Below are 19,492 nucleotides of genomic sequence, written 5' to 3'. Positions count from 1 at the left end.
CAATGAAAGCAAAACTTACTGAAACCTCTGGTAAATAGCCAAAGCAGTGGTCAGAGGTCAATTTAGAGCAATAAGCAAACACATCAAAAGCCAAGAAAAAAGTGATAATTGACTCTTTACCCCAATATCTCCAACACAGTGAAAAACAACAGCAAGAAAACCCAACAACCTCTAAAAAAATTATAAAAATTAGGACAGAAATAAATGAAATAGTAAACAGAAAAACAACTGAAACAATCAGAAAGATCAGGAGTTGGTTCTTTGAAAAGATCAATACTATAGACATACCCCTAGCAATTTTAACAAAGGAAAAGCAAAAAAAGTAACAAATAATCCAAATAAGAGATAAAAGGGGCAATGTCACAACAAAACCAAATAAAATAAAAAGGCTAATCATGAAATATTTTGAAAAATAAGAAAATTTAGAGGAAATGGACAAATAGTAAGAAATTAACAACTTGCCCAAACTGAGAAGAAAAAAGAAGAATACTGGAACAGATTCATTAGAAAAGAAACTGGAGATAATAAAGCAACTTGTTACGTGCCATCCAGTTGCGACTCATAGTTGACTCTATGTACAACAAAAGCCCTATCTCTTGCCAATATTGTCTCCAACATGCCTATCCCAATTACCCCAGTGACGGAATCAATACATCTCATCAGAGGTCTTCCTCTCCTTTGTTGTCCCTCCAACCTCCCAAGCATGACGTCCCTCTCCAAGGATTGATCCTGCCTTGCAACATGTCCAAAGTATGTCAGATGGAGCTTCAGAACCCTTGCCTCCAAGGAGAAGCCTGGTTTCACCCTCTCCAGGACAAACTTGTTTGTTCTCCTAGCAGTCCATGGTATATTCTCCAGCACCAAAACTCAAAGGCATCAACTCTCCTTCTATCATCCTTAGTCACTGTCCAGCTCTCTGATACATAGTAAATAATTGCAAAGACCATGGCTTGTTATCAGGCGCACTTTGGTCTCCAGACTGACGTTGTTCCTCAGTACCTTGGAAAGGTCTCTGACAGCAGATTTTCCCCAAATAATTCATCTTTTAATTTCCTGGCTGCTGGTACTAAGAGTGATGATTGTAGAGCCAAGCAAATTGAAGCCGTCAACAATCTCAAACTCTTCACCATCCATCACGCTGTTGCCAATTGGCATAGTGGTGAGAATCTTTGTTTTCTTGATGTTGAGCTTCAATCCATATTGAAGGCTGCAGTCCTTGACCATCCAGAACCAGTGCTTCAGGTACTCCTCAGTTTCAGCAAGCAAGTATGTCATCTGCATAATGCAGATTGTTGATGAGTCTACCTCCATTCCTGATGCCACACTTCTCCTCATATAGCTCAGCCTCACAGATATCTGTTCTGCATATAGATTGAAAAGATATGGAGATAGGACACATCCTTTATGCACACCCTTCCCAATTTAAAACCATTCAGTGTTTCCTTGCTTCATTCTGACAAATGCCTCCTAGTCCAAGTTAAGTTTTACACAAGCATAATTAAGGGCTCTGGGATTCCCATTCTTCTCAGTCAGCCACAGTTTGTTGTGATACACACAGTCAAATGCCTTTGAATAATCAATGAAACACTACCAACAACAACAAAAAACTCCAAAACCCCTCTGGACCAGATGGTTTTACAAGTGAATTTTATCAAACATTCAGAGAAAAACTGTCACCAACTTTATATGAAGTATTTCAGAAAACAGAAAGAGACTGTATTTTCCTGGACTCATTCTATGAAGCAAACATATTCCTTGATACCAAAGTGAGGTAAAAGACATCACCAAAATACATAACTACAGACCAGTATCTCTAACTAGAGACCAGTATCTCTAACAAACACAGATGCAAAAATCTTCAATAAAATTCTGACCAACACAATCCAACAGTATATAAAAAAATATGTATTTCACCACAATTAAGTGGGATTCATAACAAGTATGCAAGAATGGCTCAACATGAAACCTGTAATTCATCACATTAACAAAGCAAAGCAAAGAACAAGGACCACATGACCCTATAATTAATAAAGAAAAGGCCACTGACATAGTCCAACACCTTTCCTGATTAAATCACTCAACAAAATAGAAAGAGAGGAATTTCTTTAACACAGTGAAAAGTATACATGCAAAAACAAGACCTCATATCATCCTCAATGGAGAGAGATTATAGGTATTCCCTTTGAGAACAAGAACTAGGCAAGTATGCCCATTATCACTTCTCCTACTCAATATTAAATTGGAAGTCTCTTTTTTTTTTTTTTGCAAGAGCAATAAAAGAAGGAAATAAGAGGTATATGTAAAGACTCAGCAAGAAAACTAGTGGACATAATCAACCAATTCAGCAAAGTAACAGGATATAAGATTAACATACAGAAATCAGTTGAATTTCTCCACAGTGACAAAGAGAATACAGAGATGGAGCTAAAGAACCCCCATCATAATAGCTAATCACAAGATTAAATGCTTGGGAGTATATCTAACTAGAGACACAAAAGACTTAAACAAAGAAAATTACAAAATATAACTACAAGAAACAAGGAAAGACCTGGAGAAATGGAAGAATATACCATGCTCAAAGAAACTGGTATAATAACAGACATACAGATCAACAGAATAGAATTGAGAACACAAAATCAGCTCATCTACCTATGGTCAACTGATTTGTAACAAAGAGTTAAAATCTGTGAGGAACTAATCCACAACATAAACAGTCTTCCAAGCATCCTGGAAATCCACAACCAGGAAAGGATTAAATAGATGAACGGGACCTTCTAAGAATCAAATCTCTATGCACATCCAAAAACTTCTCCAACAGTATAAAAAAGGGAAGCTACAGACTGGGAAAAAGTATTTGATACTGACATGTCAGAGAAGGGACTTATCTCTAGAATTTATAAAATACGCGAGCACCACAACAAGCTAAAGGTAAATAGTCCAATTAAAAAATGGGCACAGGATATGAATAGACACTTCACCAAAGAAGACATTCAGATGGCAAACACACACATGAAGAAATGTTCAAAATCCCTAGCTCTAAGAGAGATGCAAATCAAAACAGCTCTGAGATATCATCTCACCCCAGTCAGAATAGCAAAATTTAACAGAACAGCAAGCAACAAATGCTGGCAAGGTTGTGGAGAAACTGGAACCCTTCTTCACTGTTGGTGGGAGTGTAAAATGGTGTTAAGCACTATGGAAGGCTGTATGGCGCTTTCTCAAAAAGTTGCAAATAGAAATACCATTTGATGCAGCTATTCCACTGCTGGGAATTTAGCCCAAAGAAATCATACTGCTAACCCAAGCAGATATATGCACACCCATGTTTACTACAGATGTATTCACAATTGCAAAGAGCTGGAAACAACACAAATGCCCATCAACAAATGAATGGATAGAGAAGCTCTGGTATATTGACACAATGGACTACTTCGCAGCATTGAAAACAAGGAACTTATGAAATATTATGCAAAATGGATGACCCTGGAAGACATCATGCTGACTGAAATATCTCAGTCACAAAAGGACAAATATTGCATAGGAATGACATCAGGGTTCAGGGAAGACAGAAAAGGAGGGGAGGAATGATGTATATTGCACTGAAACAGATGGGGGAGAGAACTGTTTAAAAGGGATATATGAATGGGTATTCTTGTCATAACAGAAGTCCAGAGTGAAGGCTGCATAGTACAGTGGACGTGTTTTGGGGGGGAGGGGGGGATATGACTGCAGAACAATGAGAACTTTTCTTTTCAAAAAGAAGTGAATTGAGGGGAGAAAGGGGGTGGGCAGGGAGAAAAGTGGAACGATGAATGACTGGCAACCCTAAGTCTAGTCACTGACTCTATAATAATCATCTTTATTTTAAGCAAAATACAGTTTTAATAATTATTTCAGAATAAAAAGAAAACCATTAAGTATAAAAATGAAAACTATAGATAATAAAAATACTCATCTTAGTAAAAAAAAAAAATTTTGAGGAAACAACTGCCTCTGTGGTGTTGGCAAAATTGGAAAACCTTCTTTAGAACACTCAAGCAAGACCCAGAACTCACACCATACACAAAAACCAACTCAAGGTGGATCAAGGACTTAGGAGTAAAGTCAAGGACTATAAATGTCAGAGGAAAGCTTGGAAGAACTCTAGAAGCCCTAATCAACAGGATGAACAGTCTTCCAAGCATCGTGAAAAACCCTATGACCAAAAGAGAATAAAACAGATGAATGGGATCTACCAAGAAACTAATCCCTATGCACATCAAAAAACTTCTCCAACAGGGTAAAAAGGAAAAAAGCCACACACTGGGGAAAAGATATTTGGCAATGACATATCTGATAAGGGACTCGTATCTAAAATTCATAGAATACTCAAGCACCTTAATAAAAAAAGGTAAACAACACAATCACAAAATGTGAACAGGTTATGAATAGACATTTCACTAAAAGAGACATTCAGATGGCAATCAAACACATGAAATGTTCAAAATCCCTAGCCATGAGATACAAATCAAAACAACTATCACCTCACTCCAGCAACAATAGCAAAGTTCATCAGAGCAGAAAAAACCAAATCCTAGTGACGTTGTGGAGAGACTGGAACCCTTATTCACTGCTGGGGGGAATGTAAAATAGTGCAACCACTACGGAAGGCGCTCTAGTGCATTCCGTAGTGGTTGCACTATTTTACACTCCCCCCAGCAGTGAATAAGGTTCCAATCTCTCCACAACGTCACTAGGATTTGGTTTTCTCAAAAAGCTGGAAATAGAAATACCATTTGACCCAGAAATTCCACCACTAGGAATAAACCCTAAAGAAACCAGTGCCACCACCCAAGCAGATGTATGCAAACCCATGTTTATTCCTGCATTACTCACAAAAGCAAAGAGATGGAAGCAAATCAAGTGCCCATCAATAAACAAATAGATAGAAAAACCTATGTTATACTCACAGTGAAATACTATGAAGCATTGAATGGGACACTTAAAACATTACACAGTATGGGTGATCCTGGAGGACATTATACTGAGTGAAATATTTCAGTGACAAAAGGACAAATACTACAAGAACAACAATGCTATAAAATATGATTGAACATGGAGGTTGGGGAAAACTAGGAAGAGAGAGGATAGATAATAAACAACAGAAGGAAAGAACTATTTAAAAGGAATATATGATTAGGCATTATATGTATGACAATAATCCAGAATAAGAGGGGTATTACAAAGAAAACTCGGGATAGGGGGCAGAGAAGAGGGAAAAAATTGTGCATCAATGAATGATATTTTAGAAAAAAAAACCCTACAAAACGTAAATTGGGAGAGTGGGAAATGAGGGAAAATGTACAACAATGCATGAATGAAAATTCTGCTTTAAAGGGAGCTCAGGTGGCCTAGTGGCAAGATGCTGCACTGCAATCCCAGAGGAACATGGTCCGAACCCACCAGATGTTCTGCTAGAGAAGGAGGGGCAATCTCCTCCTGTACAGTCAGATCTGATTTGACGGTACACACACACAAATATAATTTAAAAAAAAAAGAAAAAAAAGAAAATTCTGCTTTTATGTAAACTACTGTTAAAATTACAATAATTTTTTTTTTTAAAAACAGGGAACTATTACTATCAATGGCTACATGAAAGCAATACAGGATTATTTTTCACAGAAATTATAAAAATCAAATTATACCCATGTTATTGATAGATTTTTTCAGTCTGCTGAAAAGATCCAAATACAGCTGTTCCTGTTTCTCCGACATTGCACACAATTCAATTTGGTCTTTCTTAGGCGGTAGCTGCTTGAGAACCTGAGAAAAGAAAAGCAATTTTAGATAAAAAAAGAAAGTGGAAAATACATGAAATCAAAAACATGTAGGTATGAATTACCTCTTCTTTTACTCTTCTGAGAATAAACGGCTTTATAATTTGTTTTGCATGTGCAATTCTCTCCTTTTCATATATACTCTGCTCATCTGCTGATTTCTAAAAAAAATGTTAGAACATCCTTTTCACAAATTATTCAATTAAGTTATAATAACAGTACTACTATAACAAGCAAATATCCCTCACTATAATCAAAGTTATTTCCCACACAAATTCAATTCATTCCAGGTTGCAACACACCTGTTTTCCATTTTCTTGATCATTTCACCTAATTAGTGTGAGGTGATTTCTCATTCTAGTTTGATCTGTATTTCCCTGTTGGCTAATATCACTTTAATGACAAGTCATAAATTGATTACTCAGATGATGAAAGCTAACTTTGCTGATGGCAAATAATGTGGTTTGAAAAAGGAAGAGTTTTTAATCTGAAAGATATCATATTAGAAAATTAGAAAATGACATTTAATTCTAAGAATTGAAGGACTCCTCCATATCCACTATAAACTAAAGTCAGAGAAAGTAGTTAATAAAATTTGTTGGTCCACTGGCAGAGACCAATTCCTGAAGAAGAGCGTGCATGGTACAGGGAGGGTCAACAAAATAAAGACACTCAACAAGATGGATGGACAGATGGCTTCAACAGTGGGCTCAAACATTTTGATGACTGTAAGTATACTAACTGCATAAGGTTGCTCTGTCATGCATATAGTTGCTCTGAAGCAGAACTAACTCAAGTGGTTCTTAATAATACTGATTGTCTCTTATTCTGGAATACCTTTTGTAGAGAGAAATGTTAATTTAGTCTTTTAGCCTGATTTATCAAGTTGTCTTCATATATGTTTCTCTTTACAGTTTCCATATATCCAGCATCACTCACTCACTCCTGACCTTCCAACAGATTCTGTGAGGTTGCAAATCCCATGGAAAATTTCTCCCATGGACCCTCTGGAGAACTACAATTGCCAAGGGTATAGCTTTTGAGTTACCAGTATAGCTACCACTGGAATGTTACCAGAGCTCCCTGGTAACATTTTTCAATTCTATTATTGTATGTTTAATGGTAAGGAATCACGCTGACAAAGCAAAGGTGGTTTGGTTTGAATCCACAAGCCTCTCTTAAGGAGAAAGACTGGAATCAACTCCCATGTGATTTACTGCCTCTGAAACACACTGAAGGGTCTGTTCTGACTCTATAGTACACAATAACTACTGCATCTGCATGTAAATATACACACTATATATATATGTATATATGAGACATCAATATATTATATATTAGTAGCCATTTGCTCAGAGAATTCCAAATTAACAGCAGTTTCATTATATTTATAAGCTGTTGTTAGGGACCATCAAGAAGGCTCTAACTTGCAGCAGCCCTGTCGGCTGGGCTTAAACCCACTATGTTAGTCACTGTGTTAGTCCATCTTGTTAAGGATCTTCCTTTCTTGTTTTTTCCAGACACTTTACATCCTGGCAAGATGTCCTTTTTCAGGGACTGAATAAGAACTAATAACCTGCCACAGGCATGTGAACCGAACTCTTACTATCCATCCTTCTTTCTATGAAGCACTTGGTGGTATAGTGCATTATGTGCTATACTGCTAATGGAAAGGTTGACAGTTCAAATCCACTAGCTACTCTGATGGACAGGGACAGGCTAGGCAATCTCCTGCAAATATTTGGACGCCTAAACCCAAAGGAAGATTGCCATGCTATGGAATTGACTTGACAGCAGAGGGACTAGATATATAGATATATAGAGATATAGATATATAGATATAGATATCTGTTAAATATGAAGCATAATTTTACACTTCAGGATGACAAGTCATGAGTAAGTCATTAGTTAGACAGACATCAACCAAAACATGTAGTAGATTATATATTAACATTAATGTTATTTCTGTTTGTGTTTAGTCTAAGACATAAAGACTGAGGGAAAAAAAATTGCAAGGCCACAAAAAAATTGTGCAATTGTACATCAAGTGGGAGAAGATATAATAGTAAAAGTTAATTTGTAAAGGAGAGTTTAGAAAATTCTTACAAAAATATGTGAGTCAGAAAAAAAAAAATGTGAGTCAGGAAACTCAAGAACCTATAATACTATACTGAGCAATTAGAGGTCTTGAGGATTCTCCCATACTTTTTTTCTAAGTAGAAAAAAATTTAACTATCCTTATAAATAAAATTTGTCATCGCTTTTCTAAATTGTTAATTCTGTATTTATGGGTTTTATGAAAAATTCCAAAACATTCTATACACACACTTCCTGGATATTCTATTAATTCTTGTTTATAAGGAAATTATACTAATTCACTAGTTATATTTTAATGAAGAAAACATAATTATTAAACCTCTCCTATAGACAAAACACCTGAACACACTGTCAACTTAGAAGTGTCATTCTTCAAGAAATCAGGATTCTGGAAATAAAAACTTTCAGAATGATTGTAGAAACCACCAACTTTTTATCCAAGTACAGAAGTGTCAACTAGTTAAAGTTTAATTAAAGAATATATGCAACACAAAACCAAAAACAAACAAAAAATGATCCAAGTATGCTTACTGTCTTAGAAGAAAACATTCTTCTTATTTCACTGGTGCTACTACTAAACATGTGTGGCATAACAAAATTCAACAGTGACATTAATTCTAACAGATTATTCTGTACAGGTGTTCCTGTAAGCAGCAAACGGTTACTTGCCTGTTAACGAAGAGAAAATTTAGATTAGTTTCTTTCTCTCAAAAGAGACACTTCTTGTCTACTCTCTTCTGTGCAAACAAAACACTAATAATTTACCATTTAGTGACAAATGACTAGTTAAAGAATTTAAACAGTTGAAATTTGCCACGAGTATATATTGTACATGAGATACACACACATACAAACTAACAAAAATTTTATAATTCATAAAAGTTTAAAAACCACTCTTACGTTAATTGTCATAAGGTGCTGGTAGCGGATAGAGCCCATATTCTTCAGCATATGGCCCTCATCAAAAATTGCATAATTAAGTTTCAGCCGTCTAAACAGGCTACGGTCATCGGAACTACTGATTGCACAGTTATACCTATTACCAAAAGAAAAAAAAAATCCCAAAGATTGTATTTTTAAAGCTTTAAGCCTAGTGATATTTAATGATTTGTTCAAAATTATTATTGTTTGCACATTTCTAATAGCCAATATCTAGTAGGTAATACTAAAAATATAGCTGGTGCTAAAATAATTGTTAACTTGTTTGTAACCAATAATCATTAATATGTATGTAACAAAGGGTTGAAATGACAATTTGGAATTGAAATTTAAAAAAATATTACAATATAATTAGCTAACTTTTAGATAATGGAAAAGGTCAAGAGGAATACAACTTAATAAGAATTTACCACTGTTAGTATTCTTCATGAACTGTTGTATTTTAAGATGCAGGGGCAGAGGGGAAATGATGCAGGAAAAAAAGAACATGAAGTTAAACATTTTTGTTTAGAGTATAATACAATTGGCTTAAACTTGCAGAAGAGATTCAAGAAATAAAAGTTGCTGTTCATGAGCATAAATGGAAATGTAGGTATCTTACTAAGAAATGAATTCTTTTAAGGATGGAGCCCAAAACAGGGAGTTTGCAGAGAGAAACAGTAACCAAATACTGAGTTAGTATGGAGCTTAACTAACCTATATAATAAAGAGAACGTTAGAGCATTACGTTCTCTATCAGGTAGTTACACAAAACAGTAAGGGTTAATGTATTTAAAGTTATACTTTCCAACCTTTACATCCTAAAACCTATTTTTCACTGGGAGAATGTGATTTCATTAATTTCTAATCATTATTTACAAGTTAGAAATACTACAAATAATTTTGGTAGAATACTATATATTTGAAATTACAATTCTCAGTCTTACCATAATAGTCTGCTTTCCGTCAAGTGATAAGAACCATTCCATACCCACTGTCAAATGACACAATGCACCAACAAAACTTACCTAGGATGCATAATTGCTAAACTACAAAAAATGCTTGAGTCTTAAACATTCCAGTGCTTATGAAAGAAAACAATCAAGGATAGGATACATAATGAACACTACACAAACAGATGAAAGGAAGAACTGAAAGGTATGAATTAGCAAGTGTGTGTATATATATATATATATGACAACAATCTGGAACAAGACATGCACCACAAAGTGAACTTGGGGAAGGTGGGTAGGGAGAAGAGTATCAGTGAATGAATGGAACCTCAAATAAAAAGTTAAAAAAATTTAAAAATATCACACTATCAACTTTCCTACATATTACTATTTGTTAGAGGCTGAACCATTCCCCTCCGCCATAAAAAAATAAAATCTCAATACTTACGTGGTAACAATTACATTATACTCTTCATATCGACTATGAATGTTATATCTAATTTGTTTACGTTCTTCTTGAGAACCTAGAATTTGAAAATAATATGGGCTTACTGATTGTATCTTCTGTTATCTTAGAATTTGAAAGACATTTCCAGAGTTAAAGGTAATGGTATATTCTTACCATAGTAACAGAGCACGTTTAAAGTGGGACACCATAAATTAACTTCTCTTAACCAGTTGTCTATGAAAAAAAAGAGATTATTACTTATATCTGCTCTGAGATGTCTGTGAAATAAACAAGCTCTATTTAAAAATTATTATCTTATTAGATAAAATATCAGAGGCTGATTTTGCTCACTATGTTCACAATCTGTTACTCATGCTGAATAAAATTACTGTAAGATTTTTGAGGGGCTTCAAACTAAAGGGAAGATGATCAATTTTTATATGTATAAGTTGACTATTCTTATTTATAGAAATGGTTGCTCTTAGATTTCACAGATACAGGTATTTTAGTACTCTAACCTCTGTCAGTCATGGATAATAAATGAAACAGCAATTAAAGTTGAGATTAATGACCTTTCTGACTCAATATGTGTTTAAACAGTAAGTCAGAAAGTTACTACTTTTTTCTTATAACTGTCATTTTATAATCATTGACACGTATAATGAAATGCTATATCAAGATTTTTTTAAATCTGCTAATAAAACCAAACACACATGCATACTCATACAAAACAGGAAGAAAAGCATAAGGGTTATAAAAAAATACACATTCAATTCCATATACATAGCTACTTTTAGGCTTAGCCTACATAAAAACTACCAAGTAAAATACTTCTCCAAGTATTACAAACCTATTGTTGATGCAGGAACAACAATTAAATGAGGCCCTTTGTTACCCTCCTGATAGAGGTGTGCCAGAAATGCAATAGCTTGAATAGTTTTTCCCAGCCCCTGAAACAAAAAGTTTAAAAGATACTTTATGAATATCTAAAAATAATCAAGTATTAAGTACTAGAAATCATGAAAGAAATGTTTCTGTATTTTATTCATTTTTTTATTCCCCATCACCCAGCTATTACAATTTTCTACTTTTTAAAATATTGCAGGAGGAGGAAAGTATGGTCAGATAAAAGTCAACTTTTTACATGACACAACTTGGGATACTGGCTGTTAGGAAACTCCTAAACTTAGCTTTGACAGGTTTAACTTTGGGCATTTGACAAAGGTAAAATGAAGTTGATGATGGCACTCATATATGTGTGAATTTATTTGCTGAGAAAAACAGGTATTGTTATGTACTCTGCATTGGTTCCAACTCACAGCAATACTACATACAATAAAACAAGCACTGCTCAGTCTTATGCCATCTTTATAACTGATGCTAAGCTTCAGACCACTGTTGCAGCCACTGCGTCTGTCAATCCATCTCATGAAGTCCTCCTACTCTTTGCTAACTCTTACTTAAACAAGCATGATGTTCTTCTCTGGGGAGTGGCTTTTCCTGGAAACAGGCCCAAAGTACTTGAGATAAAATTTCAACACCCAATTTTTAAGAAGCATTCTGGCTATACTTTTTCCAGTCTTGCTTTGTATATATTCCTTTTATTGTTTGTTTTTCTGACAGTCCACAGCACATTCAATAATCTTCACCAACATGAAAATTCACATCCCTCAATTATGCATGCCTTAATCACTATCTAGTTTACATATGCATATGAGATGACTGACAATAACATAATCTAGGAAAATATACCTTAGCCCTCAAGCCATAATCTTTGCTTTTTCATATTTTAAAGAAGTCTTTTACAGTAGACTTTTTCAAAATGATACATCATTTTCTTTCATTACTGTTGCTTCGATAGATGTTGTGGACCCAAGGAAAATTAAATCGTTGACAATTTTAGTATCTTCTGTTCTTATCAAGTTGGTTCTTATTGGGCCATTTGTGATCATTTTTTTCCTTTCTATTGAGGTGTATTCATAATAAAAGCTGTACTTCATCTTCATCAATAAGTACTTAAAGTAGTCTCTGCAAGCAAGGTTAAATTACTTGCATACCGATATGCAGAGTTGTTAATGAATTTCCCCCCAATCCTGATGTCACATTCTCATCAATACAGTCCAGTTTCTCTGATTACTTGCTCGGCATATAGCTAATGATTGTGATTAAGCATAATGGAAGAAAACAACCCCTATACACAACTTGAACAATAAGATCATTCAATATACATTATAATCTCAACATGGATCAAGATACAACACCATAATAGATGGAGAAAAGACTGAAGTTGTCAATGATTTAATTTTACTTGGATCCATAATCAACATCCTGTAGCAGTAGTCAAGAAATCAAAAGACATGGAGCACTGGGAATATCAAATTGTGCATAAGGGTTAGTATTTTACTAATTCCTGGAATCTTGTTTTGTGCCTGTATTTTCAGTGCATTCTTTGACTTCTTTTAATACCAATGATTGGATCATATGGTATCTCTTGAAACAGTTAAATCCTAATTTTCTTTGGTCACTGTGTATTCTTTAGATCTTTTGTCTCTTTCTCCTTTTTTTGTCTAGAAAACCCTTAAATATTGCCAAGACTGGTTGTTGTTGTTGTTGTTGTTGTTATGTGCCGTCGAGTCGTTTTCGACTCATAGCGACCCTATGCACAACAGCCGTAAACCCTGCTCTATCCTGCGCCAACCGCACTGCCTCCGACACACCCATCCCGATTATCCCAGTCACCGAATCAATCCATCTCACAGAGGGTCTTCCTCTCCTGCGCTGTTCCTCCACCCTCCCAAGCATGATGTCCCTCTCCAAGGACCCGTCCCTCCTGGCAACATGTCCAAAGTATGTCAGATGAAGCCCCAGAATCCTTGCCTCCAAGGAGCAGCCTGGTTTAATCCTCTCCAAGATGAATCTGTTTGTTTTCCTGGCAGTCCATGGTACATTCAGTACTCTTCTCCAGCACCAGAGCTCAAAAACATCCACTCTCCTTCTGTCCTCCCTAGTCATTGTCCAACTCTCTGAGGCATAACAAGCGACTGCAAAGACCATGGCCTGTATCAGGCGCACCTTAGCCTCCAGAGAGACACCGTTGTTCCTGAGTACTTTAGAGAGGTCCCTAATAGCAGACTTTCCCATCGCGATACGCTTTTTGATTTCCTGACTGCTGGTGCCAAGAGTGTTGACTGTGGAGCCGAGCAAACTGAAGCTGTGAACAATCTCAATCTCTTCGCCATCCATCCTGACGCTGCCAATTGGTCCAGTGGTGAGAATCTTTGTCTTCTTGACATTGAGCCTCAGTCCATACTGAAGGCTGCAGTCCTTGACCCTTTGCAGCAAGTGCATGATGTCCTCCTCAGTTTCAGCAAGCAGGGTTGTGTCATCTGCATAACGCAGACTGTTAATAGATCTTCCACCAATCCTGATGCCACAATTCTCCTCATAGAGCCCAGCTTCTCGGATAATCTGCTCTGCATACATGTTGAAAAGGTATGGAGACAGGATGCATCCCTGGCGTACACCCTTCCCAATTTTGACCCATGCAGTATTATCCTGCTCTGTTCTGACTACTGCCTCTTGATCCAAGTACAGGTTTCGCATTAGCACAATTAAATGTTCTGGGATTCCCATTCTTCTCAGAGTCAGCCACAGTTTGTTATGATCCACACAGTCAAATGCCTTTGCATAATCAATGAAACACAGACATTCTTCTGGTATTCTCTGCTTTCAGCCAAGATCCATCTAACATCAGCAACAATATCCCTAGTACCACGATCCCTTCTAAACCCAGCCTGGACTTCCGGCAGTTCTCTGATGTGCTGTTCTAATCGTTTTTGGATGATCTTCAGTAGAATCTTGCTTGCATGTGAAATCAATGACACTGTTCTGTAGTTTCCACACTCAGTTGAATACCAAGACTGGTATTCATCATAAATTAAAATTTAAAAACCAGCTACAGAAAAATAACATACAGTCAAACTCTAAAGTTTACATATGTCTAACCTTTCCTAACTATGCTTTCTTACATTTCAAGAGATTACAACTAACATTATTTTATAACCTGTAGGAAATTGCACTGCTCACCAAAAAGTGGGAGGACTCTCTGGCAGCTGGAATCTACCAGCAGCCCACAGGAGAATGACAGGAAATCTCTTGAGCAATTTACCGGTAAGAAACCCAATGAAGAACCATCTGAGTTGGTTTAAATTTATGGAAGTAAGTTTGTTTCTTAAAACATGACAAAGAAATTATATTCTCAAATGACACTGTAACGACTAGAAGAGTTAAGATTTGTAACACATTTTTTAGGAAGAGAGTACAATTTCCTAATGGTGCCTACAAATGAGAGATCAGAAATAGGGAGGGCTCCAAGTGATCAGGATACTTTAGTTAACTCACAGAAAGCCTATGTCAAATAGGCAGAGGAAAAATATCTATAAAGATATTAAAACACAATTTACAATCAAATGGCAGGATTCTAAGATTAACATTAATTTGCATTGCTATGTAGTTTTTAGGTTTTTAAGCACATCCTTATAAATCTGATAATCAGATAATAACATTTATTTTCCCCTTTGAGGAGGAATAAAGAAGGTAAAACAAAAGAGAGGCAAAACAGAAGAGTTAAACTTAGGTGAATGCCTTAAATTTAATGGCAAGAAAATACTCTGTGCTTTAATAAACAGCAGGATGCCAAATTTTAAGTGTGCTTTAATTAAATATCAAGTTGAAGACCCAGAGTACAACTTACCATTTCATCTGCCAAAATGCCATTAAGTCCATGTTTATGTACCAATGCCAGCCAATTCAAACCAACCTTCTGATACGGCTTGAGTGACAAACTGGTAAAAAGAGAGTTACCAAATATTATAGATTTTGTCTTATATTGGTTTTCTGTACCAATTTTCTGTCATGTGATTTAGGTTTTACAACGCACGCAAAAATTAAAGCATTTAACTTTATCCTTACCTTTCAACTTAGTGATACCAGTGAGTTACATCTACTTAAGAATATGAACCAAAAATATATCACTTTCTAACCTCAAACTTGATTCTTTTTTCCTAGTAAAAAACACTCTAAAGAGCTCTAATTTCCATATCTGATCATATGTAATTCAACTCATTCCATAAATGACCAGACTATTAACTGTACTGCTTAAACAGTTAGTGACATATGTAAACTAGAACTCTAAAAGACTGCCTCTGGAAGCACAGATTTCTTGTCTTTGTTCCAAATGTATCTTAACACTTTTCTGTCATTTTCCAAAGTGAAATATTTGGGTTTTTTCTCCTCTGAAAGGCACTTGTCTTAAATGGCTTCTGATTTCACAAGGCTTATTGAATTTATATCAAGAACTATATTATACAGATTGAAGAATTAAAAAAACAAAACCAAAACAAACAAACAAAAAAAACCACCAAAAAAATCCAAACCAAAAATCTAATAATAAAGAAAAAGAAGTATAAATTTCTAGTTTGTCAGGATGGCTTACTAAACATTTTCTGAATGCCTGCCAGATCCTTCTAATAAAAGTTGTATAATGTGTATGAATGTATGTATTTATTTGTGTACCATGTATAGTCATGCACTATTTCCATTTGGGCAACACCCAACCACATATATGGCCATGGTCCTAACTTGTATGAAACCATTACATTAAAAATTCAAGGTATATACAATATAGTTTATAATAATAAATGGGGCTTTCTGGTGAAGGATGTAAAAATATTATTATATTTTAATTGTATCATTTTGTTAAATGTGTTTTAGTGGATATGGCAAATGTTTCTAATGTTACTTAACCTCAGACATGTAGAAAAACATTTGACTAAATGATGCTCAATTCAAACTGCACCTAATTACTCAAAGTTACATAAAATGTGATTTAAAGATTTATGAATGGAATTCATTTGTAATCCAGAGACTATCTGTATATGTTGTTCCTATACCAAAGAGGTAACTCATCGTTGCTGTGATGCTGACCACTGGGGCACTAATGTGCCAAATGTGGTAACAGTTACCCATGGTGGACAGTGTTTGCTGAAGCTTCCCAACTAAAACAAGCCGGGAAGCAGGAGCAGCATCCACTTCCGAAATGCCTTGCCTCCAGAAACTCTATGTACGAACAGTGCTCAGGTCTTTCTTCAGAGGGTCGCTATGAGCTGTCTAAGACTCGATGGCACCTAACAACAACCACCACCTAACAAAATCATGTAACATTCATTTCACAGATCATACTGGGGTATTGATACCTGGTGTTCTACATGTAAATTTGTTAGACTAATTTCACCATGAGTAAGTAGAAAGCAACATATATGTAAACAATTGTACATAACCTGGAAATACCTAGACTATATGCTCCCTGGGAATGATTTCCTTAGAATATGGAAAGATTAGAAGGCGACACTTTCCGAAAAGTATGAGTGGTTAAAAAATGGTTAAAAACTAGTTTTGATTTGAACAGTATAGACACTCAAAAACACCATCTCATTTGTCATTGTTGCTATGGGCCGAGTCACTTACGACTATCCTGTGCCAACCTAGCCATCTTAAATGCACTCATTCCCACCACTCCAGTCACAGAATCAATCCATCTCATAGAGCGTCTTCCGCTCCTACGTTGCCCCTCCACTCTGCCAAACATGGTATCCCTCCTTGCAACATGCCCAAAGTATGTCAGATGAAGCTTCAGAATCCTTGACTCCAAGGTACATTCGGCTTCATCTTGTCCAGGGCAAACCTGTTTGTTCTCCTAGCAGTCCATTGTATATTCAACACTCTCTTCCAGCACCACAGCTCATCAATTCTCTTTCTATCAACCCTATTCACTGTCCAACTCTCTCATGCATAGCACGTAATTGCAAAGACTATAGTGTGGATCAGGCGCACCTTAGTCTCCAGCCTGACGTCACTTCTCTTCAGTACTCTTGAGAGGTCCCTCACAGCTGACTTTCCCAATGCAATTCATCTCTTGATTTCCTGGCTGCTGTTACCAAGAGTTTTGACTGTGAAGCCAAGTAAACTAAAACTGTTAACTATCTCAATCTCTTCACCATCCATACTGATGCGGCCCATTGGCCCAGTGGTGAGAATCTTTGTTTTCTTTATGTTGAGCTTCAATCCATATAGGAGGCTGCAGTCCTTGACCTTCTGCAGCAAGCACCTCAGGTCCTCCTCAGTTTCAGTAAGCAGGGTTGTGTCATCTGCATAATGCAGGTTGTTGAGAACTCTTCAGCCAATCCTGATGCCACATTCCTCCTCGTACAGCACACAGTCTTAGATGATCTATTCTGCATACAGATTGAAAAGGTATGGAAACAGAATACATCCCTGGCGGATCCCCTTCTTGATTTTGAAACATGTAGTGTCTCCTTGCTATGTTTTGACAACTGGGTCTTGGTTCCAGTATAGATTTCACATTAGCACAATAAAATGTTCTGGGATTCACATTGTTCTCTGAGTGAGCCATAGCTTGTTATGATACACACAGTCAAAAGCCTTTGCATAGTCAATGAAGCACAGATAGACATTCTTCTGGTATTCTTTGATTTCTGCCAAGATCCATCTAACATTAGCTATACTATCCCTAGTACCACGACCTCTTCTAAATCCAGCCTGCACATCAGGCAGTTCTCTGCTGACATACTGTTCCAGACGTTTTTGGATGATTTTCAGCAGAATCTTGCTTGCAAGTGACAGTAATGATATTTTTCGATAACTTCCGCCCTCTGTTGAGTCACCTCTCTTTGGAATGGGGAAAAAATATAGATTTTTTTCTAGTCAGTGGGCCAGGTGGCTGTTCTCCAGATTTCTTGGCATAAGTACTTAGTGAGCACATCCTGGGCAGTGTCTGTCTGTTGAAATATATCAATAGGTATGCTGTCAACTCCTGGAGCCTTGTTTTTGCCAATTCCTTCAGAGCAATTTGAACTTCCTCCTTCATTACCATAGGCTCTTGCTCATATGTTATTTCATGAAATTCTCTGGCTCCTTCAGCTTAAGAAACACTGAGCTAGTTCGGCCCTTTTGATTTTCTTACTCCAGCTCTGTGCACATTTCATAGTATCTTGTTTTGTCTTCCCGGGCAGCTTTTTGAAATTTTCTGTTCAGCTCTTTGATTTCTGGGTTTCTTCCATCTTGGTCTTCTTTTTCAGCTTTTGTAATGATCTTTTGCATTCTTACTGGATGGTTTTCTTGATATCTTCCCAGAGCTCATTTGGTCTACACTCATTGGTGTTCAAGGCCTCAAACCTGTTCCTGAGATGGTTTTGAAATTCAAGTGGGACAGACTTAGGATGAAATTTTGGTTCCCGTGGACTTGATTTAATTTTCCTCAACTTCAGCTTGAACTTGCATATGACTAGTTGGTGGTCTGTCCCACAATCAGCACCTGGCCTGGTTTTCACTGCTGATATTGAGCTTCTCCACTGAGTCTTTCCACAAATGTAATCAATTTGATGCCTATGCATGCCATCAGGTGAGAGCCATGTGTATAGCCTGCATTTGTTTCTTATAAAAGATATCTGCAATGAATAAATCATTGAATGTGCAGAACTCTCATTCTATCTCCCGCCTCATTTCTCTCACCAAGCCCATGTTTTCCAGCTACTGACCCTTCTTCCCTGTTCCCAATCTTTGTATTGCAGTCACCCATTATTATCAATGCATCTTGATTGCATGTTTGATCAATTTCTGACTGCCAAGAGTTGGTAGAAATCTTCTATTTCCTCCTCTTTGACTCTAGTTGTTGGTGCATATATTTGAATGATAGTTGTATTCACTGGACTTCCTTGTATGCGTACAGATACTATCCTGTCGCTCATGGCATTGTATTTCAGGATAGATCTAGAAATGACTTTTTTAATAATGAAACCAACCCCATTTTTTCCTCATCTTTTCATCCCCAGCATAATAAATCATATGATCATCTGATTCAAAGTGTCCCATGCCAAGCCATCTCATTTTGCCAATACCTAGGTATGTCCATTTTTAGGCGTTCCATTTCTTTCATAACAATGTCCAATTTTCCTACATTCATGCTTCTCACAGTCCATGTTCCAATCACTAGTGTCTTCTTACAGCTATTCCTCTTTCTGTGTTTCCATTTCTAAGATCTCAGTTTCAACTGCCATGTCTATAGGTCTAAATGATAGTCTAAGTGTGCTCTACTGCACATAGGGTTTTCGAAGGCCTGACATTTCGGAAGTGGATGGCCAATCCTTCTTCTTAGTCTGTCTCAATCTTTAAATATATATATA

At 36.4% G+C, this 19,492-nt stretch overlaps 1 protein-coding gene across 4 annotated transcripts in view; it reads right to left on the bottom strand.

Annotated features, from left to right (window-relative positions):
• SMARCAD1 (SWI/SNF-related, matrix-associated actin-dependent regulator of chromatin, subfamily a, containing DEAD/H box 1) overlaps window positions 1–19,492 on the bottom strand; it is a 113,213-nt gene that overhangs the window by 18,273 nt on the left and 75,448 nt on the right. For all 4 annotated transcript variants that reach the window (XM_006900741.1, XM_006900742.1, XM_006900743.1 and 1 more), the window contains 8 exons: window positions 14,986–15,076; window positions 11,083–11,182; window positions 10,407–10,466; window positions 10,233–10,308; window positions 8,814–8,949; window positions 8,445–8,582; window positions 5,882–5,977; window positions 5,685–5,802 (listed from right to left, as the gene is read on the bottom strand). In XM_006900741.1, the coding sequence (XP_006900803.1) occupies window positions 5,685–5,802; window positions 5,882–5,977; window positions 8,445–8,582; window positions 8,814–8,949; window positions 10,233–10,308; window positions 10,407–10,466; window positions 11,083–11,182; window positions 14,986–15,076 (815 nt within the window). The remainder of the gene's footprint in view (window positions 1–5,684; window positions 5,803–5,881; window positions 5,978–8,444; window positions 8,583–8,813; window positions 8,950–10,232; window positions 10,309–10,406; window positions 10,467–11,082; window positions 11,183–14,985; window positions 15,077–19,492) is intronic.

This window comes from Elephantulus edwardii, unplaced genomic scaffold (assembly GCF_000299155.1).
Source record: "Elephantulus edwardii isolate Elephantulus edwardi_28Jun2011 unplaced genomic scaffold, EleEdw1.0 scaffold00294, whole genome shotgun sequence".
In the NCBI taxonomy this organism is placed as follows: domain Eukaryota; kingdom Metazoa; phylum Chordata; class Mammalia; order Macroscelidea; family Macroscelididae; genus Elephantulus; species Elephantulus edwardii.
The sequence above is the reverse complement of the archived record's forward strand: the minus strand, read 5'-3'. Positions and strand labels throughout refer to the sequence as shown.